The following is a 15,544-nucleotide window of genomic DNA, read 5'->3' as shown; positions in this document are numbered from 1 at the left end:
GGACACCCAATTAAATGCGGAGCAGCTGAGAAAGAGAGAGGCTCGGGCTTGTAAATCTCAGTGTAGGAGTCAGAGAAGAGATGGAAGCTGCCGTGTCCTTGGCACCGCAAGCATTTAAGGAAGGGCAGCCGATGGCTTTGTGCCCTGCTCTCATGCTCACCTGTGTCAAGAGAGACTGTTTCTCATCCCCATCTTCCATAGGCGGAGTTAGGGGGGTCAGGCTGCTCACGCTGCTACAGCTGGGTCTCCAGAGCAAGCTCAGACTCATTTAGAATGTGGCAGGTGTGTGGGGGAGGGACTAGGGGTCTACCTGTCCCTGGGAGAAAGTCATTCGCTCTTCCTCACTCCAGAACCCTAATGACTTGGCTGGACATCCCAGGGGTCAGGAGATGTGGCCTCAAGGTCTGAGTTGGCTCCATGCCCTGAGTCTCCCTGGTATATTTCCACCCGGTCTTATCACAGATGGTATGGCTACCTTCAGCATGGATCTGTCTGTTGTCCCAGTGGGCCCTTGTGGGTCACAGCACACAAAAGTCCCAGTGCCTGTTTACCAGGAAACAAGTCTTCTCTTGAGCATTAAACATTACAGTATTTATGGAGTAATTACCGTATATTCGAGATACAGTGGTGCACAGGCTGCTCTTGGGTGGAGGGTTTGGTAAGTCATTAATGGACAAGACATTTTCAGATTAGTAGCCAGGACTATGAAGAAAATAGAGCAAGGTGATGACCAAGAGGCTAGACCATGGAGTCAGATGTGCCAGCTTTGCCAAAAAAGATCCACAAGCATGCTGGACAGCCGTGAGAGTCACTTGTGGGAAGGATATGGCTTTATCATGCTGGGAAGGCTTCAAGGTGGCCAAAGTGACCTCATGAGCCAATGTCACTATCATGAATTTGTATGGATATTGAAGTTGGATTCTTTACAGATATCCCCACCCCTCCTTGTGTCCAGCAAGGATTCTCACACAATGGACATGGAAACAAAGGTTCAGGGAAAGTGTTTTGACCAACATTGCAGGGTAGATGGGCAAGCAGGTTAGGGTGAAACAGTCTGGTGTTAGCTACGTTGTGGGTTCTTCTTTCTTCCACCCTTCTCCACCCTTTCCCTAACCTTTCAACCCCCTAACACTAGATGGGAGGGAATAAGGATAGAAAGGAAAGGGGGTGATGTTATCATTAGACTACTTCTTGCCTTGGGGCAAGTTTGATCTTTGCTGTCAGGATATCTAATTTCTTGTTTCTTCTTTGCACATCACTACATAGCAAACCACGACCACCACCAACCAACAGCAAACAATCAACAGCAAACAACCAACCCACCCACCTCTCAGGGACCTAGTAATTATGTACCCTCTGAAAAGTCCCCAGAATCCCCAGAATCCCCAGCATCACACAGTCCCAGAAACTATCTGCAGCTGGCAAAACCACGCCCCTGCTAAAGCATGCGGCAAATCATAATCAGCTGCTGTGGACAATTTGATGCAGCCCCATATCCCACACCTGGGATTAAAACAAAAACTTACTCTCATGATACTTCTTTGTTTTGTTTTTTTAAACAGAACCCAAAACTCCAAATTTGTTACTACCCACAGCACCTCTTGTCCTCACAGGGTGGCCTGGAACCAATGAGGACTTAATGATCAAGAAGGGACATGGGGTCTTTTCAGAGTGGGCTGTGGGACTGAAATTGAGAACATAGTGGAACAAGCTGGGGAGGAGACGTTGATGTTCCTTCCTGTCCTGTTTCTGAGCTTCCAAACCTTGGTGAGATTAGGACACATCCAGGCCTTTTGCAACTCCCTTCGTGTCTGAAAAATGTGATTTGCAGCCGGCCACCTTTCATTAATCCTTCCTTCCTATGTCCACAAGAAGTTCAGGTTCTCACACACCTAGCTCCCAGCTGTGATGGAAACCCAAAGTGAGTTGAATGCATTGTAGTTCATGCACCAGCAAATATGCTGTGTACGTTTTCCCTTGGATCTTCCATACTCGCTGTATTAGTCTGGTTTCTGTTGATGTGATAAAAGGCTGAGTATTTTATTCGACTTAACACTTGTGGAAGAGCCAGCATGAATTCAGCTCTGGTGAGGTCTCCTAGCAGATGGATTCATAGGAACCTTATAACAGGTCATTATTAATGGGCTAAGTACTCTGCTAAATGTTTTCTGTGTGTACACTGATCGCCTCTTATGTGACAACCCTGTTACCTGTGCTTTGCAGATGAGGAGACCCAGGCCTCGAGGGGAGGTGGCGGGTCCAAGCTTCACGTTAGGGAAGTAACAGAGGCGTTTGTGCTATTTTCCTTGTGTGGTGGTAACAGACCACCTGGGTGGTTAATGGAACTCGAGGCTCAGTGTTTCACAAAGCTGGAGACTTGCGGCCACGTCGGGGGTCAGATGGCTTGGGCTCTGGGGAGGGGGCACTACCAAGCTTGAAGATAACCACCGTGTTCCCCATTGGCGAGAATAACTTTTGTAGATTTATTTATTTATCTTGGAGCAAGTGCATGCTGTAAAGTGTGTGGAGGTCAGAGAGCAACCCGTTCTTTCCTTCCACCGTGTGGGTCACAGGGATGAAATTCGAGCCATCAGGGCTTTACCAAATTGCTTTTATTGGCTGAGCCTTCTTGCTGGTCCAAGAATGCCTCATATAAAGTCACTAATCTCATCATGGAGGCCCCATGCCTTCACAGTGGTTGGCTTGGCTTGTCATGTGCCTGGACCTGAACATGCCTTGAGTCTAGGCTTCTCTGAGTAGATGAAAGGGTTGGGCATAGGCAGGCAGTATCCCCAGGAACTGCCTGGAATGAGATTTGATTTCCACCCTGCGTCTTCCTTGCCTCCTCACATCCCAAATAGACATCGTGAGGATAGTTCACCTGCTGAAAGGATGTGGGGGCCATGGAGATCATGTTAGAAGAGTAACTTGAGTGTGGGTGCCAGAGCCCTGGCTACACATGGTTTTCTGCACCTGCTTTTCCAACCTAGGCAAGTCAAGGCTCTGTTCCCAACTACAGAATATGCCCAGCTCTATCTGACCTCAGTTCCTTGAGGGTGTTCTCAAACGTTTGGAGAGCTGTCCTTTGCCAGACTGTTGGCTCCATGACACCCTCACCAGGAGAGCCTCTTGAGACTGGAGTTTTCCCATTTAAAGTGGGAAGAGAAGAGCCTGGATGTGCTCTGTGGCCCTGCTGCCAAGGAGCAGAAACACAGCAAGAGATTTGGCATGCCCTGAGCACACTGCTCACAGTACAGCTGGCGGACCAGGGCCCAAGCTGCCTGATCCAGAACCTGCATCTGTCAAGGCTCCCTGCCTTGATACAGGAATGCATTCCCAGTATCCAGAGGTGCCTTTTGAGGTTACTTGTAACTCCAGTTGTGAAAGGTACCAACAAATGACAGGGTGAGCTGGGTACTCTGGAAGGCTTTAGACCTTCACTTACCCAGATGTAAAATGGGGCCGTGTGAGAGGCCAGGGAACCCTCCTTTATATTTAATACACAGCCTTGTTGTGAGTCTGTGTGGTACTAAGAACTGGTGGGTTTCCCTGTGTGCCAATGGAAAGTCCTGGGTCCCCTCTGAATGGCTTCTCTTCTTTCTCAGGGAACTCTTGAAGCACAGTCAAAAGAGCACCAAGGTGGAGGGCCCGGAGCCGGCTGAGGCCTCGCTGATTGCTGAGCAGGGGACGATGACGGAGGTGAAGGTGAAAACAGAAGTACCAGACGACTACATACAGGAGGTCATCTGGCAGGGCGAGGCCAAGGAGGAGAATGCAGGCGGCCAGGATGGCACTGGCGATGTGCCTGCCGAGATCTGCGTGGTGATCGGTGGCGTCCGCAACCAGCAGACCCTAGGTGAGTGCCTGAGTGAGAACCGCAACCAGGGTAGAAATGTGTAGTCTGGAAGGCCACCTTCAGTGGCTCGCTCTGCCCCGTGTAGAAAGCAGAGCTCCTGCTTGGCTTTGCGTGGTGAGTTCTAACCTGAAGAGTTCACTTTCTGCCTGGTGTAACAAGACCCCATGGTTCTGTCGAGCTCTGTCGCTGGCCCAGTGAACCACACAGGCCCTTACTGCTTGCTCAGAATTCTGAATACAAGAGTCCTGTCTGCTTTGTCCCTGGCCTGATTGGGGGAATTTTGGGGAGGTTCTTTTTGATCGGGGATAGTTGTGTGCCTTCCTGTACGTGGAAGAGTCTAGTGGTAACCTGCTCTAAGGCTGTGATTTCCCTCCTCAGCTCTCTAAGTGACTCCCCATACTACTGCCAGGTTCAAGGACTCAGATGGCCTTACGGCCCTGATAGCTTACTGAGCCTGTGGAGCAGGAAGTGGGAGCTGCGTCCAACGGCCCCACATCACAACGTTTGACAGCCTCTTGAGAGTCACCTCAAGTGGTTCAAGTGGCTCAGCCCCGCCAGATCTCTGCACAGATCCTGTGCCCACCATGTGAACATCTTGGTGTGAATTCCTCTGGCTTTCAACATTGGCTCTCAGGTTGGCTTTTGAAATCTGCCAAACAACACATTGATGGCTCAGCATATTGATGAGCCACAGCTTTGAATCCCAGAGACAGCGAGACAAAGCCCTCCTTCCTTACCCTGCTACTGAGGTGCTTCTGAGTCTGGCTGCACATGGATACGTCCATCCTCATCTCCCTCCATGGTTATCATGTCCCGAGTGTTCTTGGGTGTGCTCTTCCCCCCTATATGGTCATCTACCTTTAGTGGTCCAGGTCTGGCCTGTCCCTCCTTCCGTCTAAGCCCCTCTGTCTTCCAGGTTTGCATACTGTTTGTGACCCACAAGGCATCACGGGGAGATGCTCTTTGTTTCCACGATTAACCCTCAAGTCCTATGCCTGTTCTCTTCCTATGTTCCTGCTCCCTTCCAGCTGTCATTCATGGCCCCATATGGGTTCCATGACCAGCCATCTTTTGTGTCTCTCTGCCTGACATACTCTGTTGAGCTGGTTTCAAGGAAGCTACAGGAAATACAAAACACACACCATGTTGTTTCTCTATACAAACCTTGAGACTGACTCCTGCCTTCTCCAGAACCAAGGCCACAGCACCGGGGTCCTCCATTGTCCGTTTTTAGTTTTTGGCTTCTGCTCATCCCAGACCTCTCAGCACGTCTGTAATCCCGTCTGCTCTTCCTGCTCCCCTTCTGGGAATTCCTCCATCCATTTCCCAAGTTCAGCTTTTCCTTCAAGGGCAATTCCAGAGCTGTCTTTCCTCCTTTCTGATCTCCTCTGGCCAGAGGGGTCACCATGGACTGTGCCTGTTCCATGGGAGCCCCTGGAGGTTAGATCTCTAGGACCTGCCTGATTTCTGCTCCCTACTCCTGCTCCACAGTGCCTAACAAGATGCTGGCCTGTGGGAAGCTATGTTGGTTATGTTACTATGACTGGATGTCAGGATGGGGCTTGGTGATGCTGCAGTAATGAAAGGTCTCAAAAGTCGTTGGTCTTGGTAACTCAGAACCCTAAAAATTTATTTCTCCTCGACATAGTCCACTGTGGCTCACACAGGGCTCTACTTGTCTCTAGGCTCTAGCACAGGTAGCCATTTTCATAAAGGGCCAGATGGCAGAGGATAGCAAGCCCTAGATGAACTCATGCAGGCCACTGACTGCTAGAGCGAGAAGGAGGAGGTGTGGCTTCCATTTAGATGCCAGACCAAACTATTCATATGGCTGCCCTTCATCTGAGGAGGCTAAGAAGTACCTGCATCCTTCGGGCAGGATGAAGGACAGCTGGACAAAAGATGTTTGGTGGGGAGCCTTGCCTATCTCTACCCCTCAGCGTTCAGTCCCCAAGACCAAGACCAAGACCAAGCTTCCTCCAGGACCTGTGACTGGAGAAGAGGGCATGCCTTTATTCTCACGCTAATACACTTCAAGGCCAGCAGCCATTGCTACCCTTCCCCAGGTGTCCTATGGAGGGCAGCTGAGTGCAGATCTGGTCAGGGTCCAGCAGGCAGATCAGGGAACTGTGGAGCACCTTCCCTGAGCCAGTGACCCACACAGTGAAGGCCCTGGTCTTCCTGCCAGCCAAAGGTTCTTATTTTGAGGACCCACCTGCTCACCTCATGGATGTGGGAACTGAAACAGTAGTAGACAGAACAGTGCTGACTGATGAACGGTTCATCTCTGTGGTGCCTGCAATGGAAAGCACGCCTAGGCTCTCTGACTCATGGCGTGAGGCCTCTGTGTGCCACAATACCCACCATACAGTGTTATATGAGGACGTGGTAGGAGGAGTGCTAAGTACTTGGTACTGTGCCTAGTGATGGATGAACAAACTCTTGAAATAGGAAAGTCTGAGTGCTGGTTATGTGAAGTACCTGCTTTTCTCCCTAGTCTAAGAAATAAGCCAATGCGATATAGACCTGGGGTGGGGATGAGAAAGAAAGTCAGTCCCAGATGAGTTCCCATTCCCTTCTAGGTTGCCCTACCTACAGCTTAAGTCTTGAGTGTGTTGGGTAATTTCCTGTAGCCTCCTCTTGGTAGAAGAGATTATAGAATACTCCGAGATGACCCCAAGGAAAGCCACCATCTGGAAAGCTGTGCCACATAGGACCATATGGCTCCTCTCCTGTCCCCAAGGCAAATCCTTCTTGCTGTGTGGTTTGTGCAGAGGGTCAGGCTAACAGAACGCTGTCCTGACTTTGTTGTCAAAGCCACAGATAGAACCCAGGGACTATCTGTAGGAAGAGAAACAAACTCATCTCTTGCTGGAAAATAGATTTTGCCTGGAGCCCAGGTCCTGGTCTCATCTGTGGCTGTGGAGAGAGTTTAATGTTGAGAATCTCAAAGAGGGAATGGTTGACTGTTAGAGTCTGTGCTGGGTGTAGATGTGGACAGCAGGGTCTGCAAACTCTCGCTTGACCTGACCCCATATCTTGTGGGAAGCAGGACAGTACTTGCCACACAGCACTCTGGTGGTGTACAACTCCTGTTTCTAAGAGCCTGCTCTCCTGATAGCATCTGCCTTGGCCCTGCTTTTGAGCATAAGTGAAGTGCTGGTGTGTGTGCCTTCTTGCCCTGGTATCTGAGTGTTCATGGTTCTGAGTCCCATGGTAACAGGCATGTGCTTTGCTCACACAGCACACTCTGAGCTCAGAAGTAGGCTCTGTTACTGAAGAGAATAGTGTCCCTGTTCAGTCACACGGCTTCGGGCAATGAAGCATACCCAAGTCCTCACTGGACGTAAGCCATCAACAGTTTTCCCAGGGACACAAACATTATTCAAGACATTTCCTTTGAAGGAACCAGGGTCATGGGTACATGGATGACATTGGCTCGGAGAATCCTGCTGTAGCTGTCGGTGCCCAGAAGGCTGGCTACTACCTAGAGAGGGCCTGTGCTGAGAAGGGCATGTCTTGATCTTAGCATGTCAAAGCAGTTACAGTCAGTTTGGGATTTATGGGCCAGACCCAGGGTTCATATTTTTTTTCTTAACAAAAGCAGAGATGATATTGAGCCTGACAGTATTGCTAGAGAAGTGAGTGGATGTGTGAGCCGATGCCTTGCTCATTTGATATGCTGTAGGTAGAGCTCTGCCCTACAGCCTGGGGAGGGGCTGGGATACACGAGGTTTTAGTTCCTTTATGAAGAATGACACATGCAGGCACCACTGTTGCCACTCCAAATTCCAGGTTCATGGTTAGCATCATTAACTGACTCCTCAACACAAACTCCTCAATGCAGTGCACTGCCAGTCAGCGGGAATCCAGAAATTGGCAGTGGGACCTGTTTGCTGTCATCATGCTAGATCGACATCAGGAAGGCCACTTGTGCTTACCACAGCTAGGACATCATCACAGACCACTGTCTGGTCCCAAGAGATAAGGACCACAGGCACTCGTTCTGGTTTTCTAGTTTTCCCATCATGGAGTAAGTGCTCTTCCCGGTGCTGTGGAACCAACCAGAGCCTGGGTGTCCCATGTTCATGGAGACAGTTTTGCCTCCACTGGACTCTGCTTCTTGTGAATACTGAGCCAGCCAGGTCATTTTCAGATGTTAAGGCGGTATAGAGAGGGGTACATGGGCAAGCCGAGAATTGCTTCCTGGAGAAGCAGAGGAGCCTGTAGGGGCCAAGGGGCGGAGTGATGGAGGCTAAATTCTCACTACCTACAGTATTTTGGGACACTAAACATACATATTCTGGGAGATGCAGCCAGTATGGAGTGGCTACCAGGAAGTCGCTTGTGACAGGAATTATTGATAACAAGGTAAAACCTATGAGAGAATGAGTTTCTGGTCCCGGAGGTAGGCAAGGATGGCGGCTAGCCCAGCTACGAGAATCATGAGTCAGATGGAAACTAGATTCTGCAGGGAGGTGTCCTGGGCAGAGAATAGGCATGCTGCGTGCAAAAGCCATCCTGGGATGGAGAGTGGAGGAGGAAGAGGGAACCCCAGTCATTTGGAAGCCACAGGGCTGTAGCTCTGGATGGAGTGACAAGTTCAGACACCCACGTGGGCTTCAGTGCTTGACAAATCCAGGAGGAAAGGTGCCAGGTCCTACTTGGTAATGCCAGCCGATAGTGCGTTTCCTATTTCAATAGGCTATTGGCAGATCTATGTGCCTGAGCGCACCAGAAGCAACACTTAGGGGTTTTTTTTTGCTGCAGCCACAAGGGGAGGAGCAGTGCGGGTTGCCCTCCAGGCCCAGTTCCCTCTGCTGTTGACTCTCCATCTGGGGTAAACCGGGAAGGGGTTCGGGTGGAGAATCCCTGTTGGAAGGGGGTCCTGGCTGTAAATTGGAAGAGCGGGGTCTACCCCACTGTCTGGAATGCTCAGTGGACTAAGCACGCTGGACCGTTAGGACCAAAGGGAGCAGTGTTGTGAGAAGAGCTTTAGAGGTGGACTAAAACACGAGCTGGGCTCTGGCACCAGCTCCACTCAGGTCATTGGCACGTCCAGGATGACTGAGGTGATGGGCACCAAACACCCTCAGTTCAGGCCTCCTGCAAGAACGTCTTTTCATTTCTCATCAACTGCACATGTTATAGTTCCTCGGATATTGTATTGCTTTTTAAAGGTGGCATTTTGCAAAATAATCACAATGCCACTGCTTTTTAGGGCCCGCCGTTGTCACTTTTAGAGGACATCTGAACAAGCTCATCTTTAGCAGACTGAGATTTTATATCTTCCTTTCCCCCTCCCCCTCCTTGAACTCCCATTTCTAGCCCGCTTCCCCCACAGGGTTTTTTCCTAATGTAATATATTTTTTATGCTTGAAAGTCTTTTATTGATCACTGTTTCACACTCATCTGCCACAACAAGAGGTACATAAATTGAAATAGAAATTTCTGGGGGAAAAATTTTTCCTGGGATCATAAAGCTCTGCACTTTAAAACCTCTTAGTCCCCCTCCCCCCCACTGAGTTGTGATTAGCCTGCAACTTGTCAAGAACAAATTTAGATAAATAGTAAGTGTAAAAATAAAGAATTATCAAAAACACACTTCTTGATGAAACAGATACAACTTTCTTCCTTCCTCAATTGGCTCCTGTATCTGCGAATGAAGATTTCTTACCTTCAGTAGAACGAGACAGGGCTTGGCCTTCCCTTCATGCTGATTGCTAGTGTTTGTAGGGAAAGTGCTTGGATGGCTAGAATGTGTGAGCAGGGAGCCACGGACCATGGGCTTTGCTTCATGGTGTGACTTGATTCTTTGAACTCCCTCCAAGATGTATGCTAAAAACCAGGTGAGGGTCTATGTTCTTAATGGCTTCTTCATTTACAGTTCTGTTAGATACGTGTGTGTGTGTGTGTGTGTGTGTGTGTGTGTGTGTGTGTGTGTGTGTGTGTGTGTGTGTGTGTGTGTGTAGAGGCCATAGCACAACCTCAGGTTCTCACATACCATTCCTCAGGTACCACCACCCCACCTCCTTTGGATCCAGGAAGGGGCTCTTGTTGGCCCAGAACTTACCAAGTATAATAACCTGGCTTACCAGCCAGCACCAGGGATCGATCTATCTATCCTGACCTCCGCAGTGCTAGGATTATAGGAATGTACCTCATGACCAGTGTCTTTTACATGATTTCTGGGGATTGAATTTAGATCCTCATGCTTGCAAGGCTAGTACTATACCAGCTGAGCTGTCTCTCTAGCCCTGTTTATTAGTTTTGAGAAAGAGTCTAGCTCTGTAGCTTAGTTGGCCTAAAGCTCACTATGTAGTGTAGCCAGCTAGCTTTAAACCCGCCGTCCTCCCACCTCAGCCTCCTGAGTTTGGGGATGATAGACATGTCATATCACCCAGCTGCCAGCAAAAGTTATCAAGTCGAGGAGGTTGCCACATAGTCCCCTACCTACTCTTGTTAATGTCAGCGAGGAGGACTGAAGCCCTGATAGTCCAGGTGCCTGGCCACCCTTTTCCCCAGCTGGCCTTGACCCTAAGCTAAATAATAAGGCATTCTCCAACGTTAAGGGCTCTTTCTGATTTCTTACGTAATTCAGATGGAAAAGCTCCGGAAGGCAGCCCCCACGGCGGATCTGTTCGGAGTCGGTATTCAGGGACCTGGATTTTTGACCAAGCTTTGAGATATGCATCTGGTACGTGATGGCTGAGGGATGTGGCCTGATTTGGGTCAGCATGGAGGGTGGGCACAGCTGGCCGTGGCTGCCAGCTGTATACCCTGAGTGAGCAAGCTCTGCTAGTACCTCAGGGCCTGAGGGGCCACCCTCATCCCATCCAGCCATTGTGAGCAGATCTTGAATCTACCCTAAGGGATGACAGGACATCTGGACATCTGGTGGTTTAGGCTCTCTGAACCATTTCAGCAGCACTTCCTACAGATCCCAGACGTGGAAGGAGGAGCATCCCACAGCTACCCACGTTTGGGACCTCAGTCCTTCCCTGCAGGACTTCCAGCCTGAAGCAGCTTTGTGCCTTGTGTATCCCCAGCACAAGGCTAGGCATTAAGCATTTTCTCTGTCCCTGTTGGCCAGGATCACCCTCCTCCTGAGCATTCTGGAACTTTGGTTCTGAAGGAAGCACATTTGAAAGACTGGTGGTGACCACAGCCCTCACTTAGTGAGTTCCTGCTCACTACCAGGCCTCGTGCTAAGGACTCACCATCTGGCTGTTGTTCACAGAGGGGAGTCCTGTCACTTACTGGGGGCTTTCCTGACTGGTTGGCAGTGAGCTAATATTTGGACCCAGGTTGGTTGCCCTTACTGTTCAGTGAGGCCACCACCCTGGGGAGCTCCCTGCTTCCCAGCCCATTTAGCACCTTCCACACACAGGGATTGCCGCATGTGGGATGAGCTTGGGAATCCCTCCAGCCAGCATATGGTGCCCGTCCTACTCTCGAAGGGGGTTGGGAGATGGTCAGAGAGCATGGCAGCACGCGCCCTCAGCTCTCTATAAGCAGAGGAGATGGATGGATGGCCTTAAAGCCACTCATTATAAGTAGCATTGACTCTGTAGACTGCACTCCTCACTATAGCTGGCCAGGGTCTCGCCTCGAGCCTCCAGGTCCTACATTGGCTGTCACAACACCATCACCAAGTTTTCTCCAGGCCTACTGACCCTTCTGCCCCCCATTAGATGGAGGGCAAGGATCACATCTATCTTGCTGCCGAGCCTTGGTGCCTGGCCATCGCAAAAGCTCAATAAATCCTTGGTTGGTGGAAAGAAACTGGCAGAAGCTGTTAGAGTGGGTGAAGGCACCAAAAAGAAAGTCAGGAAGTTATCACTTAGTGATTGATGAGTGAGTATATCAGCAAGCCACCATGAAATACTGAGTCCTCACCGTGTGCCAGCCACAGGGCTGAATGCAGAGACATAAATGTGCTCTACCACTATGGGCTTGTGTCCTTCCCAGCGCGTCAGGGGTGATGTATGCAGAAACTCCTCAGAGCCCAGCTTCTGAGTGCTGTGTGGAAATAGGATGGCAGTGGCCCCGGAGCGTCTCACAGTAACACAGGCATCGGCCACTGTCCCCTAGTACTTCTGCTGTGCCAGTGGCTCATGTGCTCTGTCTGTGTCTTGCTGTCACTGTAAGAGGCAGGTGAGGAGTCCAACACTCAGACAGGTAAAAGTGAGTTCAGGTAGGAGGAGAGGATCAGCACCCAGACTCTTCAAGGCTGCCTGACAGAAGAGTCTCTGCTTCTAGGCCCAGGAACAGAGAGCGGCCATTAGTAACCATGGTCACCCCCATGTGAATACAGAGAGCCTGGTGCTCATTCGGCCTTCTCATTAGCCTCGTTGCCGTCTCTAGAGGAGACACTGAGGTACAAACTGTGAATGGCCAAACTCCTTCTCTGGAGCTGCGCTAAAGAAGAAGTGATGTTCCCCACCTTGACTGCAGGGTGCCAGGAGTTTTCTGGGAAGGCTCCTGCCTCGGTCCCCAGACATAGCGACTGGTGTATGGCCTGTCCTGGGACCAAGACTTCTTGCACATTCTTCCTGGCCTGTCTCTTCTGGAAGGTAGGAGCTGGGTCCAAGTAGCCTTGAACCTGCAGGAGGCCTTTGCCCAGTGGAGAGGAGGAGGCACTTTACCTGGGGTCCCTTGACAGCTTAGGCCTGTTGGTAGGATCCAGCCTCCCTGCCATGGACTTTGTTTCAGGCCCTACATGGTGGGTCATTTTGGGGTCCACTTGAGGGTCAGCCATTTTAACTCTCTGCACCTGGAAAAGGCTCCAAGAGGGAGAAGCTAGCTGTGTGTGTGTGTGTGTGTGTGTGTGTGTGTGTGTGTGTGTGTGTGTGTGTGTGTGTGTGTGTACTGTGAGCCTGTTCTCTGTGTCTGAGAGCACCACGGTTCCTCAGCAGGTGGGGACTGCTCTTCTTGGCGAGCTCGTCTGTCTGGGACTGGACACTTGCTAGAGGAAATGAAGAACCAGCTGGAGGCAGGTGAACAGACCAAAGTCTGTGAGGTCTGGAGAGGTTCCCAGGGTCAGGCTGTTGGCAGGTGCTGAACAGGGACTGGAAGCCCCGTGGCCTCACCGTGAAGCCTGTGGAAATCCTCTCTGTTCCCTGCTGGGAGCAGGTCAGCCTGAGTGACATCCTTATGGTGTGGTGGCTCATCGCAGAGCACTCTGGGTCCCTCTCCTTTCTCCTCTCAATGTAGACGGTCAGGACTCAGTCACGGCCACCACCTTCATCTTACAGATTCGGAAGCTGAGGCACAGAGGCGGCTGCAGGTGGCTGTAAAGTACAGGTTCCATGAACTCCAGCTCAGTGCCATCTCTGTTGGTCCTCAATGTCTGCCAAGGCTCCATCCCTACCCAGTGACAGCTGTGGGTGCTGGGCCTTGTGGAGACAAGATAGCTAATGGGCTCTTTTCCTGCTGTTTTCCAGGGTCCTATGAATGCGGGATCTGTGGCAAGAAGTACAAGTACTACAACTGCTTCCAGACGCACGTGCGGGCACACCGAGGTGACTGGCATCTGGTTATCCTGTGCTCTGCTTGGTATCCCTCTGGGCTCTGACAGCTCACGCTCCTTCAATGGAGGAGGGAGGGCCATTGGAGGAAGGAAGAAGCCTTCTTGATGTGGGAAGAATAATGAGGATTCAGGTGTTAGGCCCCTGGCTTTGGCCTCTGAGAACCTTAGGGATGCTCCGTCTGGCTCTGTTATCACCTCCCCCTCCCCCACGAGGCCATGTGCTCACGTCCCCTCCCTGTCCCTCCTGACAACTCAAGAGAGGGGCCGGAAGCTGTTTCCCATTCTGTAGGTCAGGGGATAAATGAACTGGCACTTGCCCCCTCCTGAGTCATGTGATGGGAAAGAGAGACCTAGGTGCAGGCCTTGCTGACTTTGAGCCTCAAGGCAGAAATGAGCCTTGTCCTTCAGAATGTCCATGGGTGGACAGCACTTCCCAACACCCCATAGCTGCTCCACTCTGTCTCTCCCTTGGCCCAGCCCTTCCCCCGTCATCATTCTTGCCTGTTGGCCATCTCCTTCCTATCTCCTTCTTTCTCTCACAGATACTGAAGCCACCTCAGGAGAGGGAGCCTCCCAGAGCAGTAAGTACTTTTCCCACATCCTGGGTTGGTGGGGACCAAGCACGGGGCATGGGAAGTAGCTGTTCCTTCCTCCCCAGGACAGCCTCTGACAGACATGTAGCTGGAGGCCAGGCCTTAGGACCAGAGGGGTCTTCTGAAATAAGATCAGGCCTTCTCAAAGTGGGTTCCATAGCATGCACATTCTGAGGAGATTCCTCTCACAAAAGGGTGCTCTGACCAAGTATCTCTGGGAAACCTTGAGTTGTACTCACACGAACATAATTGACATCTTTGCTCTGGGTGTCCCATGCCACCGTGAACATCCCCAGAAGAAACTGTCAGTGTACTTTGGACCCCGAGTTATGGGCTTCGGGTTCTGTAACCTATGTTGGGGAACAGTTCTCCCAGAGGACACTCAGCCCCTGGGACAGTTGCATCGTGGTGCTTTGTTTCAGGCAGGGTTCTAGATGCTGGGGCCCTGTGATAGATGCCCACAAGTCCTGCTTGCCCTCCCTCCAACTCCACCCTCATGGGATAACAAGCAGACAGCCCACGGGGTACACTCTGAGGTCAAACCTCTACGCTTCCACCCTCTCTGTGGACATGAGCTTTAAGAGCTCTACCTTCAGTGACTGTCACAGATGGACATGTATCTAGGTCCATCAAACTCAAATGTTCTTAGAGTGTTGTCCCTGACAACTCGAAAGCAGAAGCCACCAGGTACTGAGTGGTGGGAGTGGCTGGGTAAGTCCAGTCACCTAAAGGACCGCACATAGAAGTGTGGATGGATGCGGTCTAGGTACCAATGGGTGTGTGCACAGAGCTCTTCTCTGATGAATGAAGCCAGGCACAGAGGAGCTCGTCTACTGTCAGAAAGCACGGGCATGGGGGCAGGGCGGGTGCAAGGAGTGCTAATGGAAGTCAGAAGATTGGGCACCCTAGAAAGAGTCTGCTTTCTGCTTCTTGAGCAAAGGTCCACAGCACTTTCTGTGGGTAGAAAGACCAAGCTACTTGCTTAAGACATAAACGCTTTATTCTGTGGGGGCCAAGGCATGTTTTTTGTGGAGGACTAGATAGTGAGGAGGGGCATGGTATCTCCGTCCCCAGCCCCTCACATGTAGTGAAACTCCAAGGGGACATGAGGCTAGATCCCTACCAGTAAAGATGGTGACAGGATCGGACCCCAAGAGCCAGAATGTGATCCTGTTCATTTTTTTGTTGCCCCATTATAGAATACTCAAAGATAATGAATATTCCCCAAAGCAGAGCAGGTCAGTGTTTACACTAGCCGGAGCTGAAGAAGACTCTGTACCTGAAGCCAAGCCCTGAGGTCATTGTTGTTGAGTCACTGACTCTGAGTGGGAAGCAAAGCTGATGTAGATCCTGAGTTCAGGTTGGCTAGACACCTGCCGTATACTATAGCTGGGGAGGCACGGCAGCTGTCTCTCCCACAGCCCAGCCCTGTCTCTGTCTGCTTCAATTACTCCTCCCTTCTTTTCTCACCCCTGTGGTCTGCCTGTGGTCAGCCACACATTTAAAGACCTTCCCTATTTATCCTTCCTTCCTTGGCTATTCTGGGTCTCTGGCCTCGGTAGA

At 50.9% G+C, this 15,544-nt stretch overlaps 1 protein-coding gene across 4 annotated transcripts in view; it reads left to right on the top strand.

Moving 5' to 3' along the window:
- Positions 1-3,444: 3,444 nt before the first annotated feature.
- Znf618 (zinc finger protein 618) overlaps positions 3,445-15,544 on the top strand; it is a 55,397-nt gene continuing 43,297 nt past the window's right edge. For 2 of the 4 annotated variants that reach the window (XM_032903131.1, XM_032903106.1), the window contains exons 1-4: positions 3,445-3,856; positions 10,458-10,553; positions 13,303-13,380; positions 13,931-13,969. In XM_032903131.1, coding sequence (XP_032759022.1) covers positions 3,457-3,856; positions 10,458-10,553; positions 13,303-13,380; positions 13,931-13,969 — 613 coding nt within the window. In that variant the 5' untranslated portion in view covers positions 3,445-3,456. The remainder of the gene's footprint in view (positions 3,857-10,457; positions 10,554-13,302; positions 13,381-13,930; positions 13,970-15,544) is intronic. The other 2 variants (XM_032903124.1, XM_032903115.1) reach the window with 1 other exon arrangement.

Source organism: Rattus rattus, chromosome 1 (genome assembly GCF_011064425.1).
Source record: "Rattus rattus isolate New Zealand chromosome 1, Rrattus_CSIRO_v1, whole genome shotgun sequence".
NCBI lineage: Eukaryota > Metazoa > Chordata > Mammalia > Rodentia > Muridae > Rattus > Rattus rattus.
The sequence above is the reverse complement of the archived record's forward strand: the minus strand, read 5'-3'. Positions and strand labels throughout refer to the sequence as shown.